At 39.1% G+C, this 20,841-nt stretch overlaps 1 protein-coding gene across 4 annotated transcripts in view; it reads left to right on the top strand.

The window, feature by feature from the left end:
* The window catches only part of ACSL4 (acyl-CoA synthetase long chain family member 4), a 36,004-nt gene extending 16,429 nt beyond the window's left edge, over window positions 1-19,575 (top strand). For 2 of the 4 annotated variants that reach the window (XM_051787132.1, XM_051787140.1), the window contains 15 exons: window positions 1,991-2,033; window positions 4,563-4,802; window positions 5,101-5,278; window positions 5,936-6,045; window positions 6,136-6,274; window positions 7,519-7,669; window positions 8,809-8,932; window positions 9,377-9,448; window positions 10,908-11,047; window positions 11,500-11,672; window positions 11,861-11,935; window positions 12,151-12,342; window positions 12,853-12,967; window positions 13,654-13,811; window positions 15,616-19,575. In XM_051787132.1, the coding sequence (XP_051643092.1) occupies window positions 4,575-4,802; window positions 5,101-5,278; window positions 5,936-6,045; window positions 6,136-6,274; window positions 7,519-7,669; window positions 8,809-8,932; window positions 9,377-9,448; window positions 10,908-11,047; window positions 11,500-11,672; window positions 11,861-11,935; window positions 12,151-12,342; window positions 12,853-12,967; window positions 13,654-13,811; window positions 15,616-15,773 (2,013 nt within the window). In that variant the 5' untranslated portion in view covers window positions 1,991-2,033; window positions 4,563-4,574 and the 3' untranslated portion in view covers window positions 15,774-19,575. Of the gene's footprint in view, window positions 1-1,990; window positions 2,034-4,288; window positions 4,803-5,100; window positions 5,279-5,935; window positions 6,046-6,135; window positions 6,275-7,518; window positions 7,670-8,808; window positions 8,933-9,376; window positions 9,449-10,907; window positions 11,048-11,499; window positions 11,673-11,860; window positions 11,936-12,150; window positions 12,343-12,852; window positions 12,968-13,653; window positions 13,812-15,615 lie in introns of all 4 variants that reach the window. The other 2 variants (XM_051787122.1, XM_051787149.1) reach the window with 2 other exon arrangements.
* The last annotated feature ends 1,266 nt before the right edge of the window (window positions 19,576-20,841 follow it).

Raw genomic sequence — 20,841 nt, forward strand, 5'->3', positions numbered from 1 at the left:
TTCAGAGGAATAAACCATCTCCCTGTCCCCACGCACACTTCTGCTCTTACTTAATCCCATAAGCTTTTGTGACTATTTAAAAGCTGTTTTTCTATATTAAAACAACAACAAAAAAAAGCCTGTTGTTTTTAAGATATCAGTTCAATTAGGAAGAGAGCAGTGTCTCTTGTGTCCTAGAACCTGTGCTTTGATTTCATTTGTTCTGTGGCCCTGGCTACAGGACAGGAATAGAGTGTTGCATATTTTCTGTCTCTGGAGCTTTTAACTGAGGATATCAGTCAGATTATACTGAGAACATCTCTTCTGTCTCTGGCAGTCCATAAGGCACAGTGGCAGTCAGGAGTAAGCTTGGACTACCGAGTTTTGTAAACACCCAGCACGTAACAGCCATAAGGAAAACATTACCTCACCAGTGAGGTTTGCAGGATGAACACTGAAACACATCACTGCAAATGTTAAATGAACTCTAGACCACTCTAGCAAATTTCAAAATTGCTAGAAGCTTTTTCACCTGAGGAAAATCCTTTGGAGATGCTGAAAACCCAACTATCTGGGAGAGAAACTGCATCTCCTCTTGTTAGGTTTGGGTTTTTGTTGCAGTCACCCTGACGCACACAGGTCGCTCTCACTGGGAACATGGATTTCCTGCATCAAGAACCTGGAATCTGCTGTTTCCAAAATAGCTAGATAAGGACCTCAATAGGCTAGTTATGTCCAACAGTTAAGAGAAATAATGACCTTTGTAAGTCAGTAGAAAATATCGCATATTCTAAATATTGCAGTATTAAATAGTAGTTCTATTTTGATACTGTGGAATTTGTCATGAGTGCCAAATTGTCTTTCATTTGTAAGAATGGGAAAGTTTACTGAGAACATAACTGCTGTATTTTAGTAATACGTAGTTGTCTTGCCTTGAAGGTATCCTTGATGGTGCATTGATGTGAACATTACGTCTCATCTTTTCTCTTAAAGTCTAATTAAACTTAAATGGGATATTGAAGGCATAAGGGGTACTTTGAATAGCTATGTTTGGCTTCTAACCTAATAGAATTGGTACTTTTGCAAGTTGAGTATGTCAGACTGTTATGCATTATATTTAAAATATGAGTATTTATTTTAGCATGAGTTTGGGATGGTCCTGTAATGGATCAAAATCTTATACAGCCACATGCAAGTGCCAGTAACACTAAAAACATTCTAGCACCTCTCTTTTATTTCACATTTCAAGAGAAAATGTTTGTAAGAGAATTTTGCAAGGGACATTTAACTCAGCTTCAGTCTGTAAAATTGATTGAAATCTTAGGTTTATGGGGAAAGCTATTAAAACATAACCAGGTTAAATATCAGTTAAAGCTTTCTGTATTTAAACACCCAGTAGTCAAAGAGAATGATTATGCTGTGACTTTTTGGAGCCTTATCTCTGCAGTTACACACAGCCATCTTTTATTCACTAGTCATGGGACCAGTGAGGCCTCTCTGCCCATATAACCATGCTTTTGTTCTGGAAACTCTTCTCTTACCTCAACACCCAAAATCTACTTCATGTTTCTCATGCCTCCCTTGGGCAGTGTGTGTGCCATGGGCAGTCCTGAGTTCATGTTTCTACTGATACTCATCTATCAAGGATGAGAAAGGTCTTGTTTCTGCTTTGAGACTGAAGAATGGACCATATGGAATATAAAAGTCTCTTTCTTGTCTTTTTTTTTTTTTTAATTAAATTATATTAAGCTGCTGTTCATAACTTTATTCAGAACATGTTTAAACTTGGGGGTGGAGGGGGAAGGGATAGTGTCCCATAAAAGTTAAACTACTTTTTGAGTAGCTTGGTCTCTATCTGTACAATGTAGTTTGGAAGCCTAATCTTTTCCAACAATGCAATTGCTCTCCTCTTGTATGGGTTGTGTTTGGAAATTCTAAAGATTCCTCCTTTCTGCAAGGCAAAAAAATTCCCAACCTCTAACATGTTCCTTTTTTTCTTTTTTTAATATAGATTTAATTGACACTGAAAAAACCTCAGTCAGATCTTGTACCTTGTAAGTACTCCTGTGTGTGTGTCTGTGTGTGTGTGTGTCAGCCTTTACATGGGCTCAAGGGAAAAAGCCAAGGTTGTCTTTTTGGGACTCAGTTTTTCCAGCTGATGTCTGTTAAGAATTACAACTGAGTTTTGTCAGGATAGAAACATGACTCTGTTTTAAATGATTACAAATATGTATGAATTAGCTAAGTTTTCTGTTTTTATAAACACTTCCAAAAGTAATTCAAATTAACTTGAAATTCCAAAATGAAAGAAATGCAGCCTTCCTGAATTAACCAGTTCTGGATTATTAGCCAGCAGTTTTTCATCAGTAGGACAACTTGGGACCCCAAGCTCCTACTGAGCCCAAAGAAAAGCTGTGGTACTATCTCACTATGTTAAATAGTTTGCAATAGTCAGACAACTCTGCTTTTTATCCAGGTCACTGTGCCTGGTCATATGCTTTTTGTTGGAAGGTGAGGAGCAGTGAGAGTTCTCCATGGGGTTTATTTTTTAGTGTTATGTCTAACCCTGGGCATGCACTGACATTTCCATACTGTGTCTCAGTGCCATGGCTGGATTCTGTTTGCAGTACAAGCTCAAGTGCTGTGTTTGGAGCACTGAATTAACTGAAATGATTTGTAATATAAACCAATAAACCTTCATTTTAGAGAACTGGAGCTTAGGGAAGTAAAATGATCTCTCTTCTGCTGAGGTTGATGATGATGAAGTTAGTCATGAACAAGCATGTCTGTTTTGAAGAGAATGTATCTTTTATAAAAAGATATCTGAAGAATACTTTTTTCCAAACAAGTCTGAGCTTAGTTTTTCTTAGCTTAGTTTATTATATTATCATTCAATAGTAATTTTATTATGTAGATGTAATTACAGAAATTAATGTGGTGGTCATGTTAAGTATCTGCAGATCTCTTAATCTTACATTACATTAAATGCTGTTGATATTGGCTACGACACAACTGCATATGTTGGGATTCTTATTATAAACCCCAACAGCCCATTAACAGATTTCTGCTAACACTATCAGTAGCAGTTGTCTTGTTTAACCTGAAATGTTAATTGTAGCCTCTCTCATCACCTGAGGGTGGCAAATATATTAATAAAGGTGTATTTTGAGGTGTGCCCACGTTCTTTTAATTCTTGATGGAGCCCTGAAAGTTTCCCTCTTCTCATCCATTCTGTTTATCAGATTGTGTCCATGACAGCCTGGGATTGGGATAAGTGTCAGTGTTACTGAGGTGCTGCCCTTTGGTCAGTGCCCTCTCCTTTATTTCCCCACTGTGGCAGTGGGGTGATGTGTTGCAGGCCATGTTTGTGTGCCAGCCAGATGAAGACAATAACCTATATCTCTCACATGCCAGTGCAGGCTAGTTACAGGCCAGTGCTCTGGCCACAGCTGTGATTTGCTGTGATGCTTTTGTTTTTCTGCCACTTGCCTTCAGTCTTTATTCAGGGCCAGTTCTCCATAATGAGGAAAGATTTCTGACATGCAGACAAAATCTTGCCAAATTGTGCTTTTTTAAAAAATTGACTTAAATTGGTCAAATTTGATTCCATTTTCCATACCTGGAGTTTGAAATGCATGTACTGAAGCAGTTTTTGAAGTTGGAAAAGCAAGTCTGTGTAATCCCTTTCCAAGAGTCTGACATTGAAAAGTAAGAGATCAGGAATGCAGTTGCTGGGGCAAAGTTAATAAAGCAGTTTTGGAATATTATGTAGTTTTTAGATTACAACATGTAGACTTTTGAGGACTCTATCAAGATACCTTGTAATATATGAATATAAGTTGATGTAATATTTTGAAAAGCAGTAAAGCAATCTACTGTATCTTTTCTCTGTAGTACAAATATTTAGGGGAAAACAAGCATTGACCTTTCCCATAATTACGCAATTGGGGCATTACTCACACAGCTTTAACACAGTATTTTGATGTGAAGGACAGAATTATCTCAACAGCCTTGAACTATTCAGAGACAGTGGGGAAAAGTCTGTGAAAAGTAAAGATTTGTGGATGCAAGAAGCAAGTATGGAAAAGATTGACTCTCTTTCATCCCCAGAGCACTACAGTGCTCTCTTGTGCAGCATACAGGCCTCTTAAATTGGTTACTTCAGTCTCCTTTGTCTTGATGCTTTTGAAGTGAACTCTTAGAAGGACTAAAACTAATGAACTGACTGTAATATTACTAATATTACTAATTTAATTATTTTTTCTTTTTTTTTTCCTGCTCTCTGCTTGGCACTGGTCTTCACCCACAGGCGTCCACTGTTGGCTCTCAAAGGTTACTAAAATTTTAGCAGCTGCTGTGAACCAGACCTAACCTTCACGTGCTGTTGCTTCTCCCCACACCCCACTGTGCTGCTGCTTTGCTCTTGCCTGCTTCAGAACTTCATAAGAGAGTTTCTTTTTTAAATAGCCACAATGAAACTTAGGCTAGAAGTGTGTACCATTCTCTTGCTGCCTGTGTACTTGTTAATCTCCTTGTACAGTATGCTGGTATTTATTCCCTGGTATTTTCTTACCAATGCTAAGAAGAAAAAGGCTATGGCAAAACGGTTAAAAGCCAAACCCATCTCGGACAAACCTGGGAGCCCCTACCGCTCTGTCACTCATCTGGACTCACTAGCAAACATCAACATTCCTGGAGCAGACACCTTGGACAAGCTGTTTGACCATGCTCTTGCAAAGTTTGGGAAGAAGGACTGTCTTGGGACCAGAGAAATACTGAGTGAAGAAAATGAAATGCAACCAAACGGAAAAGTGTTCAAAAAGGTAAAACTTACAGTTTTGTACTTAATTCTGATTTGCTTTTGAGCTGCTTTGCATCTTGCCTCAATAATGCATAACTCTTTAGAGTTCTTCTTCAGTCATCATCTTATAAACCATCCATTTGATGGTAGTTAAAGAATAACAGAATACAGGATGCACTATTTATTCTACTTCAAGAAAAATGAAAGCAGCTTTAACGAATGGCAGTGTGTGCTTATGCTGTTATGCACCAACTCACATAAGCTGGTAGAGCTGTACCAGCAGTTTCTTGTCATCAAAATTCATTGTTTTTCCTCACCAGTTAATTTTAGGAACTTACAGATGGTTATCCTATGAAGAAGTAAATGAGAAAATGACTCGCCTGGGGAGTGGACTGACAGCCCTGGGTCTGACCCCCAAGAGTACTGTTGTCATATTCTGTGAGACCCGAGCAGAATGGATGATTGTAGCTCTGACCTGCTTCAAGTACAACTTCCCTCGTGAGTGCTCAACTTGCTTACTTCTGATGTATTTTGGAACCATTTCTCAGCACTGGTTTGGCTTAGAAGTATTTTGACTCTGCCAATCTTGTCATTGAAGGTGTAAGAATTCCATAAACTTCCTCTGCTGATGGTCTGGTTCTTACAAGTTTTCAGTGTTCTATGTGTTGTGGAGATCCCTGAAATTAACTTGCTCATACTGTTTTTTATGATCTTATTGTAGCAATGTTCTAGATGTTAGAATGACAGAACAGCACAGTTACTATTCAGGGTTTTTTTAAAAATACTCTGAAGATGTCAGTAGTTGCATTTCTCCCCCCAAAATGTTATTAAGAGCATTGCTCAAAGGCCTCCGAAACAGTGACAGGCTTGGAGCATCAACCACCTCTCTAGGAAGCCTGTTCCAGTGTCTGACCACCCTCTTAGTAAAGAAATGCTTCCTGTACAACTGTCCTCCTTGTTCCAGAGGTCTCTTGTGCCATAAAATGTCTGACATGGGAAAATTAAAAGCTGTTTAATTTCCAAATTAGAAAATTCCCAGTTGAGCTAATAATAACCCTGCCCTCCTGCAGCGCTTCCCAGGAAGCTAAAGCAAGAGCTCTTGCAGTTAGTGTTACTTTAACCTCTCTCTCATATCCTCTGCCCTCACTGGGACAGTTGTCACTCTGTATGCCACCCTGGGTGAAGAGGCAGTGACCTATGGCCTCAATGAGTGTGGAGCATCATATCTGGTCACGAGTGTGGAACTTCTTGAGAGCAAACTTAAGGTAATTTGGTGTCAGCTTCACCTGATATAAGCAACCCTATAATAATTATACAGAGCAGACAGTGCTAAAAGTGTCATTTCTCTTCTATAGACTGCACTGCCACAAGTCTCCTGTCTGAAACATATCATTTATGTGGACAAGAAGACTATCAATAAATCAGAATACCCTGAAAACGTGGAGATCCATAGTATGCAGACAGTGGAAGAGCTGGGAGCCAAACCAGAAAACTGTAAGTGAATCACTTCAGAGAGGACTAATCAGAACAGTGTTAGCAGTGAAATCAGACCTGGGGTAAGAGGGATGTGTAGCAGAAAACCCCCCATCCGTGCAGGTGTCCAGCAAAAGGCAGTGGCAGATTGTCAGTTCATTCTCTGGCTCCCTTTAAATAAACAAAAAATTTGCTAGATCTCTTTTAAGTGTCAGATATGTCAGGATAAAACTTCATTTTTAACTTCTAAACCATAATCAGAATAATTTAAGACTCCACCTTTGTTTTAGGAAATGAAATAGAATCCAGTGCAGTGTTGCATTTTTTTGCTACCCTTACCTTTTATTCATCTTATTTTCACTACTTCCCTAAGAAAAGAGGAGAAAGCACTCGAAGGACTTTTTGGTTGGTTGATTTTGTTGGGTTTTTTTATTGGCTCAGAAATGTCCATTTTCTTAACCAAGCTGTAGCTAAAAAGGCACCTTGGGCTAGAGGAATAACCATTACATTCCTTGCTCTATTGGGCAGCCAGGAGTGACTGTAAATATAAGGAAGGAAAACCCAATCCTGATGATCTGTTTTCCTTACATCAGCAGTCTGTACTTAGCCTCATCTCCTCTCTCTTGAGTAAAGGAGGAGATAAACTGGCAAATGAGCTTTGGGAAGCACAGACTCCTCACAGCTGCTTATCTCTGATCAGCCTGAGGTGCTGATAGAGACCAGCAGTGACCCTGAGTGGTGTTGTTTTGTTGAGTTTTGTCCCTAAAAGACCTGCTTCCTTGCAGAGATTGTGAAAGCCATGAAAGCTAATGATTTTCATCCTAAGAATGAATGTCAAGGGATTAAAACAAAAATCAAAAGTGTTATAAGCTTACTGCCTTCCACTAACCTGTTTTTCTCCAAGACTGTATCTCTTTTGCTGCCCTTGGCAGATTTAGTTGGTCTTCAAAAGGCCTCTTCCATGAAACTCTCAATCAGCTATAAGCCATAATGACAAAAGCATCACCCAGATTGTGTAGATGCCCAAATTTTCGTAATCCTTTTAAAATCAGCCTTCCCTCTCTTACTCTTAAAAACAGACCACTGTTCTCTCCAGCACTGACTTCTGCCTCCCCCACTGACCATGCAGCAGCACAGGGTGCTTGCCTTGGATGGAGCACCTGCTTCACACTGACTACAGACATTTTCACATTGATTGATTAATTACAGAAATAATTTAGAAAGTAGATAAGAATTAATAACAGGTTTTCTCCTGTGTTTTTTAGCAAGCATTCTGCCAAGCAGACCTGTTCCTACAGACTTGGCTTTAGTAATGTACACCAGTGGCTCTACTGGAAGACCCAAAGGAGTGATGATGCAGCATAAAAACTTAATAGCTGGAATGACAGGACAGTGTGAGAGGATACCTGGACTGGGGTAAGAAACAGTTGTGTATGGAGAATTAAAACAGAACCTCCAAAAGTATGCAAATTTAGAGAGAGGCTGCTGCTGGCATTGTGTGTTATCAAGTTTGTTCATTTTATTGTGAGTCCACTACTCTAATTTATAAGAAATATGTCTTGTGTTTGTGAACTTTCCCTGTTTGAAAAGTATGCCCTTTCTGGCTCCTTTCTCACATGTTTTTGCTACTTTTTTTTATTACTCTTAGTCAGTGATGGATTTTTGCACTTTTGAGCATCACAGGATGCCACTGGATAAGGAGATTCCTCATCTAGTGCAACTTGGGGAATTTTTTTTAGACACTTTCAGGCAGCTCGAATGGGTGTAGGAAGTATGTCAGAGCCCACCACTTCCACTGACCTACAGACATCACTGTTGGGTGGCTCATGCACATGCTGCAGAACCTGCTTAAGTACAGTGCACTGAAGGAGCAGAAGAGTAATAAATTGTGTGTTGATGATAGTAAAACCAACTGCAAGTCCCCTCACATTAATGTTTTGAGGAAATTTTTCATGACAGTGGGTGTGTTTGTGTGTGCATTCACAAAGGGTTCAATAGCTGAAATGAGCTATGTTGCTAAACTCCTTTTATGAGAGGATACAGACCCAGTTCTGACTGTATGCTGGAAGCTTCTGTTCAGTGACAGCTAGAAATGTCTTGTTGGGAAGTCTCTGAGCAGTAACTTCCTCAAATAAGCCTCAGTGCTTCAGTGATAAGCCCTCTTCCTAGAAATGTATCTTAGAAGAAGATGACTGACAGGGTTTTGTCATCATTGGTCATTATTTTAAAATATAGAGATTTCATCCTTAATTTTGTAACTGGAATGAAATCTCCCAAAAGGAGAGGAAACAGCAGTGAAGCACTAAGGAACCTTTATATTTCCTAGAAAACAAGGCAAATCCTGTAATTCATACTGATTTCAGTAAGGTCATATCTCCCCCTTTTGTTTACATACTGTGGTTGAAATCACATCCTTCTTATGTGCAGAAGAATAAGCCTTACTTGTGATCCAGGTCTTTCAAAAAGCAATAACCAAGCACGCAGTAAAACTGTTAAACAGTATTTTCAGTCCATTTGTGCCTCATGATTAATTGGGTAACCCTCTCCTTTCCTAGCCCCAAGGACACTTACATTGGTTACCTGCCTCTGGCCCATGTGTTAGAACTGACAGCAGAAGTTTCCTGCATCACCTACGGCTGCAGGATCGGATATTCCTCTCCACTCACTCTCTCGGACCAGGTGAGGGGTGGCAGAGTCTCACTTGATCAGTTCTTTATCCAGTTATTGCAGATCTTCTATTGAGCCCTTTGCCTTTTTCCATTTAACAGTTAAGATAAATAAGAGCAAATTAAGCCATAAAAGAGGTGTCTTGTATGTTTAGCTGGTATAGAAATTTGCATCAGGCAAAACAAAGTCCCAGAGGAAGATGGAGAAAGCAACTACTAGAGGGAAGAAGTAAGAGAAAGATAAACAAAGTGAACTTGTAAAACATCTAGTATTTTGGTTGAAGTAGTTCTTAATTGTTACTCTTTCCATCACAATGGGGGGAAAAATTATGCAAGAACAGGGGAAGAGAGTTATACAAATTACCTGATAATATATCTCCCTCTTTTTTTAGTCCCTCAGTTTTAAAGAGCTGTTTGGTTTTCTGCTTCATAAATTGACTTTTTTTTTTAATTACAGTCAAGTAAAATTAAGAAGGGAAGCAAAGGAGACTGCACTGTACTTAAGCCTACACTGATGGCAGCTGTGCCTGTAAGTATGCAGAAGCAGATATGTTTAGCAAAAAAATTATGTTTTCTATCTTTTTCATGCTAGAAAAGTCTAGATGTGATAAGATCACAAAAGCAGTCCCAGTCTGGAACTCCTTTTTCCATAGGGACAAAGCAGGGTGGCTTTGGCCAACATGGACACTTTAAGGATATGGGCAGTTGGCTGTCACAGACTCAGGCTGTGCTGCCATAGTTTTTGGGGTGCTCAGTCTCAGCTGCTTGTCTTCAAGGTAACACTGAGGCTGAGTCTCTCTTGCTTTCTCAGGGTAAGCAGGACAGGCTTAATTTCTTAGAAGCAAAAATGATCAGGAGACTGTAACTCCTATTGCTTCTGTAGCTCATGCTGCTCTTCGAGTGACCAGGCTCCTGCATTCCACAAGGTTATGGTGCTATCCAAAAAAATCCACAAATGTTTGTGTCTTTCTAATGGAAAAACCTTCCTCATGTGTCCTGGAACCACATGTGCTGCTTTTGTGATCTTATCACATCTGTGGCTCATGAGACTGGTAGCACCAGCTGTTGCCACATGGTGGTGGTGAGTGAGTAGGAGGATTTAATCTCATTTAAGAATAGAGAGTTTGGGTTGGCTTTGGTTGCTTTGCATCTTAGAATAGCCAAGAGTTTTAAAATCAATTACTTGCATTTTTTTTTTGTTTTATAAAATGCTAAGCATATATAGCAGCTTGGTCTCTTTCTTAATAATTAACAGAGTGATAATTAATATGTCTGAGAACCCCAGCCTGCTGGAAAATATCCATTTAAATTTATTTCATGAGGAGAAAGCACGTAAATACTTCAAAGCATTGTGCTCCAAAACAAACTTGAAGGAGCCACTCTTTAAACTTCTATTAAATGCTTCATCAGTCTGAACACTATTTTAGGTTCTGTGTATTTTAGTGATCATAAGGTTATTATTTTAATGGAAATTAATCTCTCGTCTGTGACAAAATTGTGGTGTTTTTTTGGCAGATAACTTGAATTACTGCAACCACATTGCTTTGAAAGTTGAAAAACAATCTTGGAAAAGGAAATGGTGAAATGAAATCTCTTGGTTCATTCCCTTGCACTTGCCAATTGCTGTGGATAAAGTACAGCATCAGGACTCCTCAGAACGATACATCTTGCATAGAATATACCAGCCTTTAGCAAAGAGATTTACCTAAACTTGAATTCAGAATTTTCTAAGCCAGTTTGTCACAGTTTAAGTACAGGTTAAGGTGTAAATAGCACTGAGCTGTGGTGGTCTATAAATTGACTGATTGATCACACATTGCTCTTAAGCACTGCCTAACCAATGGTGCAAATATTTTTCACTCTTATTATCCATTGCAAAGGAAGAATAATATGGGGGCTTATTTATAGCATAACATGGACTTTAATTTACACATGCTAGTCTACTACTCCTTGTGGTAATTTTCCTTGCTTTTTTTAACACTTTGTAGGAAATAATGGACAGAATTTATAAAAATGTCATGAGTAAAGTTCAAGAGATGAACTATATCCAGAGAACTCTGTTCAAGATAGGCTATGACTACAAATTGGAACAGATCAAGAGGGGATATGATGCACCTCTGTGTAACATGTAAGTATTATTCACAATCCAAGTGTGCCTTTTGCCTTGGGATCTGTTAAGACAGTTTAAAAGAAGGATCATCTGAGCTATCAGACAGTTCTCATCCAACGTGCAGATACCATCTAATGACTAACTGAAGTAATCCAAGTTCTTACTGGAAACGGATATTTAATGGTAGGAATGACTAATCTTCCCAACAGCTGACTAGTTAGTTTTCATTGGATTGCATTTTTTTTGTAATAAATTTGGAATGTTTGTTTAGTTAAGCTACAGGAATTCTGCCTCTTCAAGTGTTGCACAAGAGATAACGGGTTTTGATTCGCCCTCCTGTCCCTGCTAAAATCTGTGAATAAGTTCATTTTTAAGGCGTTTCCAGATAGGAAGGAAGGAAGAAGGTTTGTGTGTCTTTTATAAAAGTGAGCTGAGTGAATAATTTTTAATGCTTCTTTCCTCCTTTGAAGACTATTGTTTAAAAAAGTAAAGGCCCTGCTGGGAGGGAACGTCCGTATGATGCTCTCTGGAGGAGCACCACTCTCACCTCAAACACAAAGATTCATGAACATCTGTTTTTGCTGTCCTGTTGGTCAAGGCTATGGACTAACAGAAACTTGTGGAGCTGGAACCATTACAGAAGGTAGTTAAAGCACTTCTGGAAATACATAATTTAAGATATAAATATGTATGTATGGGGGTTTGAGGGATTTTTGTGAAGTCCAAATAGCTGTAGTTCTTAACTGCAGTAAAGCAACGTGAGATAAGCTACGGCCTATTTATATTTCAAATAACAAAAAACCTTCTGTTCTTTGTTGTTCTCTTCCTAAGTTGCTGATTACAGCACTGGCAGAGTTGGAGCTCCTCTTATTTGCTGTGAAATAAAACTGAGAGATTGGCAAGAAGGTGAGAGTATTAATTGTGTTGATTTCAGAGTAACTAATTTAGCTGGTTTCTTTGCCTACCTGCTTAGCTAGAGGTAGCATATGAAGTAATTGTTCTTTATCTTTTTTAACATGATCAATTAGTGTGTTTTAACTTCAAGATGACATTTCAAAGTAATTTCTTGGCAACAGAATATATATATTAAAACTAATTATGTGGGACTTGGTTCTTTTCAGGGGGTTATACTAATAAAGACAAGCCTAATCCTAGAGGAGAAATTGTAATTGGTGGACCGAATGTCTCAATGGGATACTTTAAAAATGAAGAGAAGACAACAGAAGAGTTTTCCATTGATGAGAACGGTCAGAGATGGTTCTGTACAGGAGACATCGGGGAATTCCATCCTGATGGGTGTCTGCAGATCATAGGTGGGCCTCAGGTTTGGATATTTTAATATATTACAAGATACTGACTAAACATAAGCATGCTGTTAATGCTGTTGGCTTTGCCAGGACTAACCTACTTAAGGTTATTTGCTTGCAGAGTCACAGTGTAAAACACATTTCCAAAAGTCCTCACAGCTTAGTAATGGAAGTGATGCCATTTTCTGTGACATTATCACCATCTAGATTTAGCACATGGACTTTAAAGAATAAATGTAAGATTAACTTTTGTATTAATTACCAGTCTTAAAAGGAGAGTCCTCATCACTTTCTTGCAACCTGTGTGACAAAAAGTGTAGTGCTATATAGAGTTTTTTACAGAAGTTTTTACAAAGTTAGCAGCTATTAGCTGCTTTAACATTTTAGTAAGATGCTTTAATTAATGTTTGTGCATAGCATTGCACAAAATCCATATATAGTGGCTTTGGAAATGAGTGTGGTAATGCAAAGGTTACATGAAACAAGCTTTTCTTTTTCCCTTCCCCTGACTCCTAGATCGTAAGAAAGACCTAGTAAAGCTACAAGCAGGAGAATATGTATCTCTGGGCAAAGTAGAGGCAGCACTGAAGAACTGTCCATTGATTGACAATATCTGTGCTTATGCCAAAAGGTAAGAGTGGTATTAATTCAGAAACTTCATTCAGACTGAACACGAAATGCAGGCTCTGATCCACTTCTGATGCAACGCTCTGGTTTTCTGTGGTTTCCATTGAATAGCCCCCTCCACCAGAATGCAAGTTCCAAAGAGTATTTCCCAGATTCCCTAAAAGCTGAAGAAATGAGCAGTTTTTCTTTTGGCATTTCACCTATCCAAATACACTCCAGTTCCATCCCATCTCTTCCCTAAACAGGCATCATTATATTTAGGATGTGTTTTGGTCTTCTGTCAGAATACTAGTGAAAAGTTAATCTGGACACTTTGCACCTAATCCAAAGCTTTCCAGTGAGTTTTGGAAATGGTCCTGTTCTCTCCTCCCCCTCCCCTCAGTTGAAAACACTACATGAGGGGGAACTGCAGAGAACTGGCTGAGCACCAGGTTTAACTGGGAAGCTAAACTGAGATGTGCATACGTAAAACACACAAAACCTGATTCTGATCAAAGCCAACATTGTAAACCAGCTTCCTGTTAAGCCATGAGTTGTGAAGACACTGTACAAGAAGGATTGTGTATGGGGGAGTGACTCAAGGTCAGAGAGCCCTGGGCATCTGTGGCTGTAACATCAACTAATTTACTCCCTGAAATGGAAGTCCTGACTGGATCTGTGTTCCTTCCTTCCCTTGCCATCCCTGGGCAGTGACCAGTCTTATGTGATCAGTTTTGTGGTTCCTAATCAGAAGAGGCTGATGGCTTTGGCTGAGCAGAAAGGCATCAGTGGAACCTGGGTGGACATTTGTAACAATCCGACAATGGAAGCGGAAATACTGCGAGAGATTAAAGAAGTGGCAAACAAGAGTAAGTAACAGAGCACCTGGTGCTGTTACCCAGCAAAAATTGTAAGTTATCCTCACTAACTGCTCCTCCTTCTTCCAGCTTCTCTCTATCTGCCAAAGAGTAATGGTTTAATCAGAGGCAAAGACCACATGAAATTGTTGCCTATTATCCCAGGAATTTACATACTTTTTGGTCCTATTAGTGACTTTATTTTTTGTATTGTTTAAAAAATATCTGAAGGTTTTTTTCAGCTAAATTCTAGAGACAAGTTCTTTGCCTAATACAGATAAAATAAGGCCCAAAAGAACTGTCAATTTGGAAAAAAAGTTACAGGACATTTGCTGGTAAGGAAACAAGTTAAGCAAGAGATTTCAAAGCTTTTTTTTGCCATACAACTTTGTTTCCTACAGCTTTGAACAACCACAACCCTTGTGGTTGTAATGGCTTGCAAGCCTGCTATTTCTTGCTGTGGTATTGATTAATCAGAAGTCTCATCAATCCTTTAGGGGGCCAAAAAAATGAATAAAGCAACTGGGGAAGAAAGTCTCTGAAGCATTTGGCACCTCATACAAGGAAGCAGTAAAACCTGGACTTAAGCACAGGCTAAGCACTGCCTCTCTAACTGTACAGAGGAGAATCTGCTTTTGAAAATGAGAAAACAAGAATGAAAGGCACTATTAAGTCCTGCCTTTAAAAATAAAATAAATCAATCTGTAGGTCTTAGGTTTGGGTTTAAACATTTTAATCCATGTTTTTCTGTCATGAGTCAGGCAAATTACTATCTTTATAGCTTTGTACTCAAACCCTTTGCTTATATGTTCTTTGTACCTTCTGGATAGTAATCTACTATTGAGATACAATTAGTTTAGGTGAAGCCTTTTTCCAAAACTATTTTAAAGAGGTCGTTCTCATTCTTAGTGGAACATAAAGCAACTTCCTCATGAGCAGACACCTGTGTGAGTGAGAGGCAGCAGTGCATTGGTGCCGGCCGAAGTTAGAGAGGCAGAAACGCTCCTGGGTCCCGCCTCTGCTGCCCCCCGGAGGCTGTGCTGGAAATTCAGCTGCCAGTCCATGTCCGTGGGATCGCATTCCCGGCCTACAACCAGGAGCTGATAGCAAACTCCATCGAGTACTGTGCACATGCAGCAGCTCCCTGCGCTGTTCCTGCTGCTCCTGCCCTTCCCTGGAGCCTCCTCCTTTGCTCCCCTCTCTGGCCCATTGCCTGGGCAAGAGAGAGAAGCAGCTTTGGCTGCAATGAGGCTGTGCATGTGCAAAGACACTGCTTCCAGCTCAAGGGAAAATAAGTGGCTAATGTAACAAAAATACAGAGAAGTCCCTTTGTTTTGAACTCTAAGTAAAATCTTAGGAAGGAGGAATTTGGGAAACAAACATTCAACTATGGAAAACATAGAAGTCCTTCATTATAATTTAAATATGAAGCACATCTAACTAGTCTGAGTTAACCTAGTTATTACTACATTCCTGTAACAAAGATAGAACTGTAGATTTCTCTGTATCCTCTTGTGGCAGTAGCCTCAGAGCTTCAGGCTACACAGGCATTTGTTTCAAGCTTTAGATTTTGCACTGTCACATCCAATGCAAGCTACAAGTACAGTGTATTATTAGCATATTTGCACACTAACCAGCACTCAGCATTGGTGCAGGGCCCTGTGCCTGTGGCCCTCCTGTAAGGTTATTTCATCAAGTAGGACACCATATTATACAAGCTACAGGGTGCTCACCTTAAATTTTTAGGTAGCACAAATTAGTATTTCATTTGGCTTTGTAATCACAGTCATGCTTCTCTTTCTTCTTGTACCTGCAGTGAAATTAGAAAGGTTTGAAATACCCATCAAAGTACGGCTGAGCCCTGAACCCTGGACCCCAGAGACTGGCTTGGTAACAGATGCTTTCAAGCTGAAAAGGAAAGAACTGAAAAACCATTACCTCAATGACATCGAAAGAATGTACGGAGGCAAATAAAGCAGCTCTGTTGGCCAGGCAGTTGTGCAGATGGTTCTTCTCATGCCTCAGTTCTGGATGTCTGTGTATACTGTAGATATCACACATTCAAAAAACACACCAAATAGGTGACATTCTGTAATCTCTGTCGAGTAAAACAGAATATCTTAGACTCCAAGTTCGTAATTATTAGAGATTAGACACTGATGGTCTCCATAGAGTTTCATGTGATAATCTCCAGTTTCAAGACAGACATCATTATGTGAAGCAGTATGACCAGGTAATTTTATTATTATTGTTTCTCTAGCATATTCAGACTGCTTGCAACTTCTGTTTAACTCATGCTGAAGTATGATCTATGTTTCAAAGAGTTAAAAATAATGTGATTGTGGTGATTCTTCTGTCATAATAAGACACTTAGCAAAGGAGGAAAGAGGAGTATCTAATGTCTACCCTTCTCCATTTAAAAACAAAACCAACAACATTAGTCAAGAACTTGCTAGAGATCACTAATAACACACTGTTTAAGAATGGATAAGTTCTTCTGCACATCAGTATCTTGATTATTTACAGTGCCTACAACAGAATATGAAGTACACTTACTAAAATAAAGGTGAACTGAAAAGCTTTCTAAAAACAAGTTATATGAAATTTCATTCAAGAGCATTGAATTAACTGTTTCAACTCCCAACTCACCAAACAGATTTTACTCGCCGCTGTATTTTAATTCAAGCAGAGCTTTCCACTGGGACACAGCGTGGAAGAAAACAAAGACTTGTGCTGCTACGGGGGGTACTGATGAGAAATCAGTGCCCAAGTACTGGATGCAAAACTTGCATCTCAACTGGCAAACAGCAGTGAAACTGAGGGCAGTGGTCTCTAAACAGACTTGAAACTCAGAGGAGTTTTGGTGGCTTTTATTGAGAGGTGGTTGGCGGTTTTGTTTTCAAGGCACTGATCCTCTAGACCTTCACATGCATGTGAGTAATAGTACAGGTCACCTGTACAGAATTAAGAGGCTCAGCCTTTAAAGGTCTGTCTTTGCTTTATGGAAAGGTATTTCTGTTCACCTTTTAACTATGGTAAGCTTAACAAGGCAACCAGAAACCAACTGTAGTTTCCCTGTCTAGCGTTGTTTTACTTACAGAAAAGTAATTTGTGGCCAGGGAATTTTTGTTTTATGGAACTTGTAAAAAGGGACAAATCACTCTTTACAGAAATTCATTACAAAAATGTTCTCTTATTAACTGGAAGTCTTAGATGTGAAAGAGTGGGAAGATATAATTTAATAATACTTCATCATTTTTGTGCCGAATCCTGTACTGTGTCTTCTTTTGAATTGTAACTGAGCTCCTGCATCCCTGCCAGCTCTTCACACTTGAACCATAAGTGCTGTAAAAAGTGAAGGCTCTTGATACTCTTCTACTTTGCACTTTCTTAGTTGTTTTATATATGTTGCTTACATTTTGTACAGCTGTGGCCCTCAACTGCTATATATTACAAATGCACTTGAAAGTATATATAGATTTCTATTCATAATATTTGTGTTGTGTATATGATGGTTAAAAAGAAAAACTATTTGGTATTGTCACTGTACAGAAAGTAAAAGATTTTGTACAATGCTTCTCGAACACACGAGCTTGCAATGTCAGGGCAAGGTTTTTTTCTTTCATTGCATGTATGTGTATTTTTCTTTTTTCCAGTTAAAATAGACTTTGGCAAAAATAAATCATGGCTATATACTCCTCAGCTAAATCATCCCTCCTCCTGGGGACCAACTTGAAACTTCCCAATGCATAACTTTCTCTGCCTAGACCAGAACACTGCCAGCTCATCTTCCAAGAAGAGGGGAAAGAGGAAAAGAAAACGGTATATAAAGCTGACTGTATCTCGTTGTGCATGGAACTACAAGAGTCACTAAAAGGAACAAGGAAGTAGCTTTTCTAAAAAAATTAAATTATTATTTTTTTTTAAGACACATACAGTTGGTTTACAACAACAGGAAGTACTTCCCATATCAGTAGCAACTTTTCAAATTACTTGGTCCTGGAGCCAGGTTACCAATTTTTCTGTGTTAAAACATGGTCACTATTAAATAGCCTTTAGTCAGCCTGTCAGCATCACAAAAGTGAAGTACATATGAAAAAGATACTTGCACTTGAGTCTGTCAGCAGGCTATAAGACTTTTTTTTTTTTTTTAAAGCCATGAATGTATTTATATGAAATGTATTTTATCTTCTGTGTCTTGGTTGACTGAGGATTGCTATTTTAAAAAATATACATACACAATGTTAACATTTCAAAAATGGAATACAACTTTTAAATGGTTCAACAAGTCTGTGTTCTGGAAGATCTTTCTGTATTGCACAAGTTGTCTCTAGTTACTGTTCTGTGCCTCCCATTCTGTCTGAAACCAAGCCTATCTTAGAAGGACTTCTCAAAAGCAGCAGCAATGAGTACATGCTACAGATATGAAAAACAAAGCCTCCAGGGGGCCTCATTTTGCTTTTAAGGAATGAACTAAATGTGGATGTGCTGCAAAAGGCAATTTGATACACCATCCGCTTTTCAAGCATTTCTGGAGAAGGGAAAGGTTTACATCAAGCTGCATTCAAACATAGGGTTGTTTGCAAATAAAATAACCTGCAGTTTGGAAAGAACTTTATCCTTCATTTTAATGAATTCTGAATCCTTTTTGTGACAGAGCTGGTGAAGAAGAAATAGAGGATGAGCAAGAATGTGTAATTCTTGCCATTAAAAATAAGGAACTGGGATGCAGATGAAGGGATAGTAAATTCCTTTAAAACCATTATGTGATAGCTGCTGTATGCTGTGCTTGGCTGAAAGAACATAGACCATGGGACTGAAGTGTGAGGGAGAGGATCACGTACTACATGTGAAGGTTCCAGAATGCTCAGAGTAGCTGCAAGTTCTTCAGAAAGCAGGTTCAGAATTTAAAATTATCCTCCTAAGTCTGAGAAACAAATTCAAAGAGAAACAAAAGCCAGTTTGGGCATATCCCATGTAAGATTCTATTTAGGCCCCCTACCTCAAAAAACATGGGGTATCCAGAGAAAGGCAGAGTATAACTACCTTTACAGTGGGACTAGAAAGCTTCATCTATGAAGGAAGGTTATAGTTGAGTTTAACTGGCCTGAAGAGGAATGGCACATGATGAGATGAGTAACCTTCAACTCCATGCAGTGTTACCCTAATGGAGGTACAAAGAGCCATGGTTCTTTGGGAACAGTTAAGTTTACACAGTCACATTTACAATTTGACACAGAACTTTAAAACAATTCCTTACTAAATACTGAACTAGCTGCCCAAGCTCTCTGCCATTGAAAGTCTTCAGAGCCTCAATGAAGGTTAAATAAAGGCTTTTGAGAAACAGCTTTGGCATGGCCCCTTGGGTGGGGGCTGGCAGAAGAGTCCTGGTCCCTGTACAAAACAGCAGTGATGCTGCATGTAACAGGGGTCATTAAATGGCTTGCAAGGGGGAAAGAAGTCTGAACAGGGACAGTAATGAGTTATTCCCTCAGGAGCAAGCGAGGTGATGTTTGTGTAGTGCCCATGATAACACTTGGAGCATGACAGGGTGCAGAGCTCTGCCTGCCACCTACACCACTGCTGAACTGCAGGGCTGTGAAAGGAACAGAACACAGAGCTGAGAATGTGGGTCACTAATTTTCAGCCAACACCCCCCAGACCTACCACATCCCAGAACTATAGTTTAAAAAAAATATGTTGTATTCTAATGATAAATTAGTGATGTTCTGCAATTACATGCAAAACAAGAAATAAATTCTTATTATGTATTTGGTTTTGGCGTGTTGGGGTTTTTGTTTCTTGGCTCTGTTTGGTTTGGGGTTTTTTTGTTTGTGGGGTTTTGTTGTTTTGTTTTGTTTTTTTCCTGAGCCTGCCCAATGACTAAGCTCTATTTACATGAGCATAAATAATTTCCCTTTTGAAGGCTAAAATTTACACAGTGGAAGCTTAAAACATATATCTGGTGCTGCTTAAAAAAACCAAACAAACCACATTTCCAGGTTACTCAGTGCTGCTGCAAAGTAGATTAGTGATTGCTTTTTAATGTGATGGGATTACAGCAGCCATGGAGGAACAGGGCTGACTGTACTAAACACACAGCTGTACTTGGCCTGTCATTTTCATGTATGAACGAGTTCTGACAGAAATGGGGTGATGTTTGCACTATTGCTTTGCTACTGGGAGCTGTAATAGGTAGAATCTTCCTACAGCTTTATTGGGGAAAGACATAATAGAAGAAAATCAAATCCATTCTATACGGATATGGAGTTTTAATGAAGCTGATTATCACAGGTGATTTGTCCAAAACTGCCTTTAGGTGGAAGCATGTAGTCTTGGCATTAGACCAGTGCTAATTAACTTAGACAAGCAGAGCTCTGGGTACAGTGTCTGATCCTCACAGTTCTCACCTGTGCTTTTAAAGAAAAAAAAACTAAAAAAAAAAAAAAAAAGGAAACCAAAAAACCACCAAACCAACCCCACAACCAAACCCACCCCACAAACTGCTGGATTTTCCCCTTGTTCTCTCTTTCTGAAACACCAATAGTCTCGTTAAGGAACACTAAGAGATGCAGGTCACTGTGTTTGCTACACATGTTTATTCTGCATTTACCCTCACATGTCTCCTATTACAGAAGTTTGCCCACCACATCTATCTCCATTACCTGTGAACATCCAGACCCTGAGCAGGAATACCCTTCACTCCAAGACATGACCTCATGCCATTAAAATGCTAAAGCAAAAAGATGTCATAAGTTTTACTTTTTAAAAATACAGGTAAGGACTATTAGCACCTGGATTTGAAACAGCACTGGAGTACTACTAACAGGACTGTTGTGACTGCAACTTCGGGGAGTGAGTCCAAATGTTGTTCCAGTACTTTCCAAAAAGCCCCAGCCCTGGGAGGTGTTTCCAGGGTTTTTATTTGTTTTAAATAACTAACCTAAACCTTTTCTGTTGGATATAGATCAACGTATTACTTATGGTGCTCCCCCAGGGAGTGAACACGAAGAATGGATGACTGTTCTCTAGAGCTGCCTGC

The sequence above is a fragment of the Manacus candei genome, unplaced genomic scaffold, assembly GCF_025592945.1.
Source record: "Manacus candei isolate 608988 ecotype Guabito, Panama unplaced genomic scaffold, ASM2559294v1 h1tg000003l, whole genome shotgun sequence".
In the NCBI taxonomy this organism is placed as follows: domain Eukaryota; kingdom Metazoa; phylum Chordata; class Aves; order Passeriformes; family Pipridae; genus Manacus; species Manacus candei.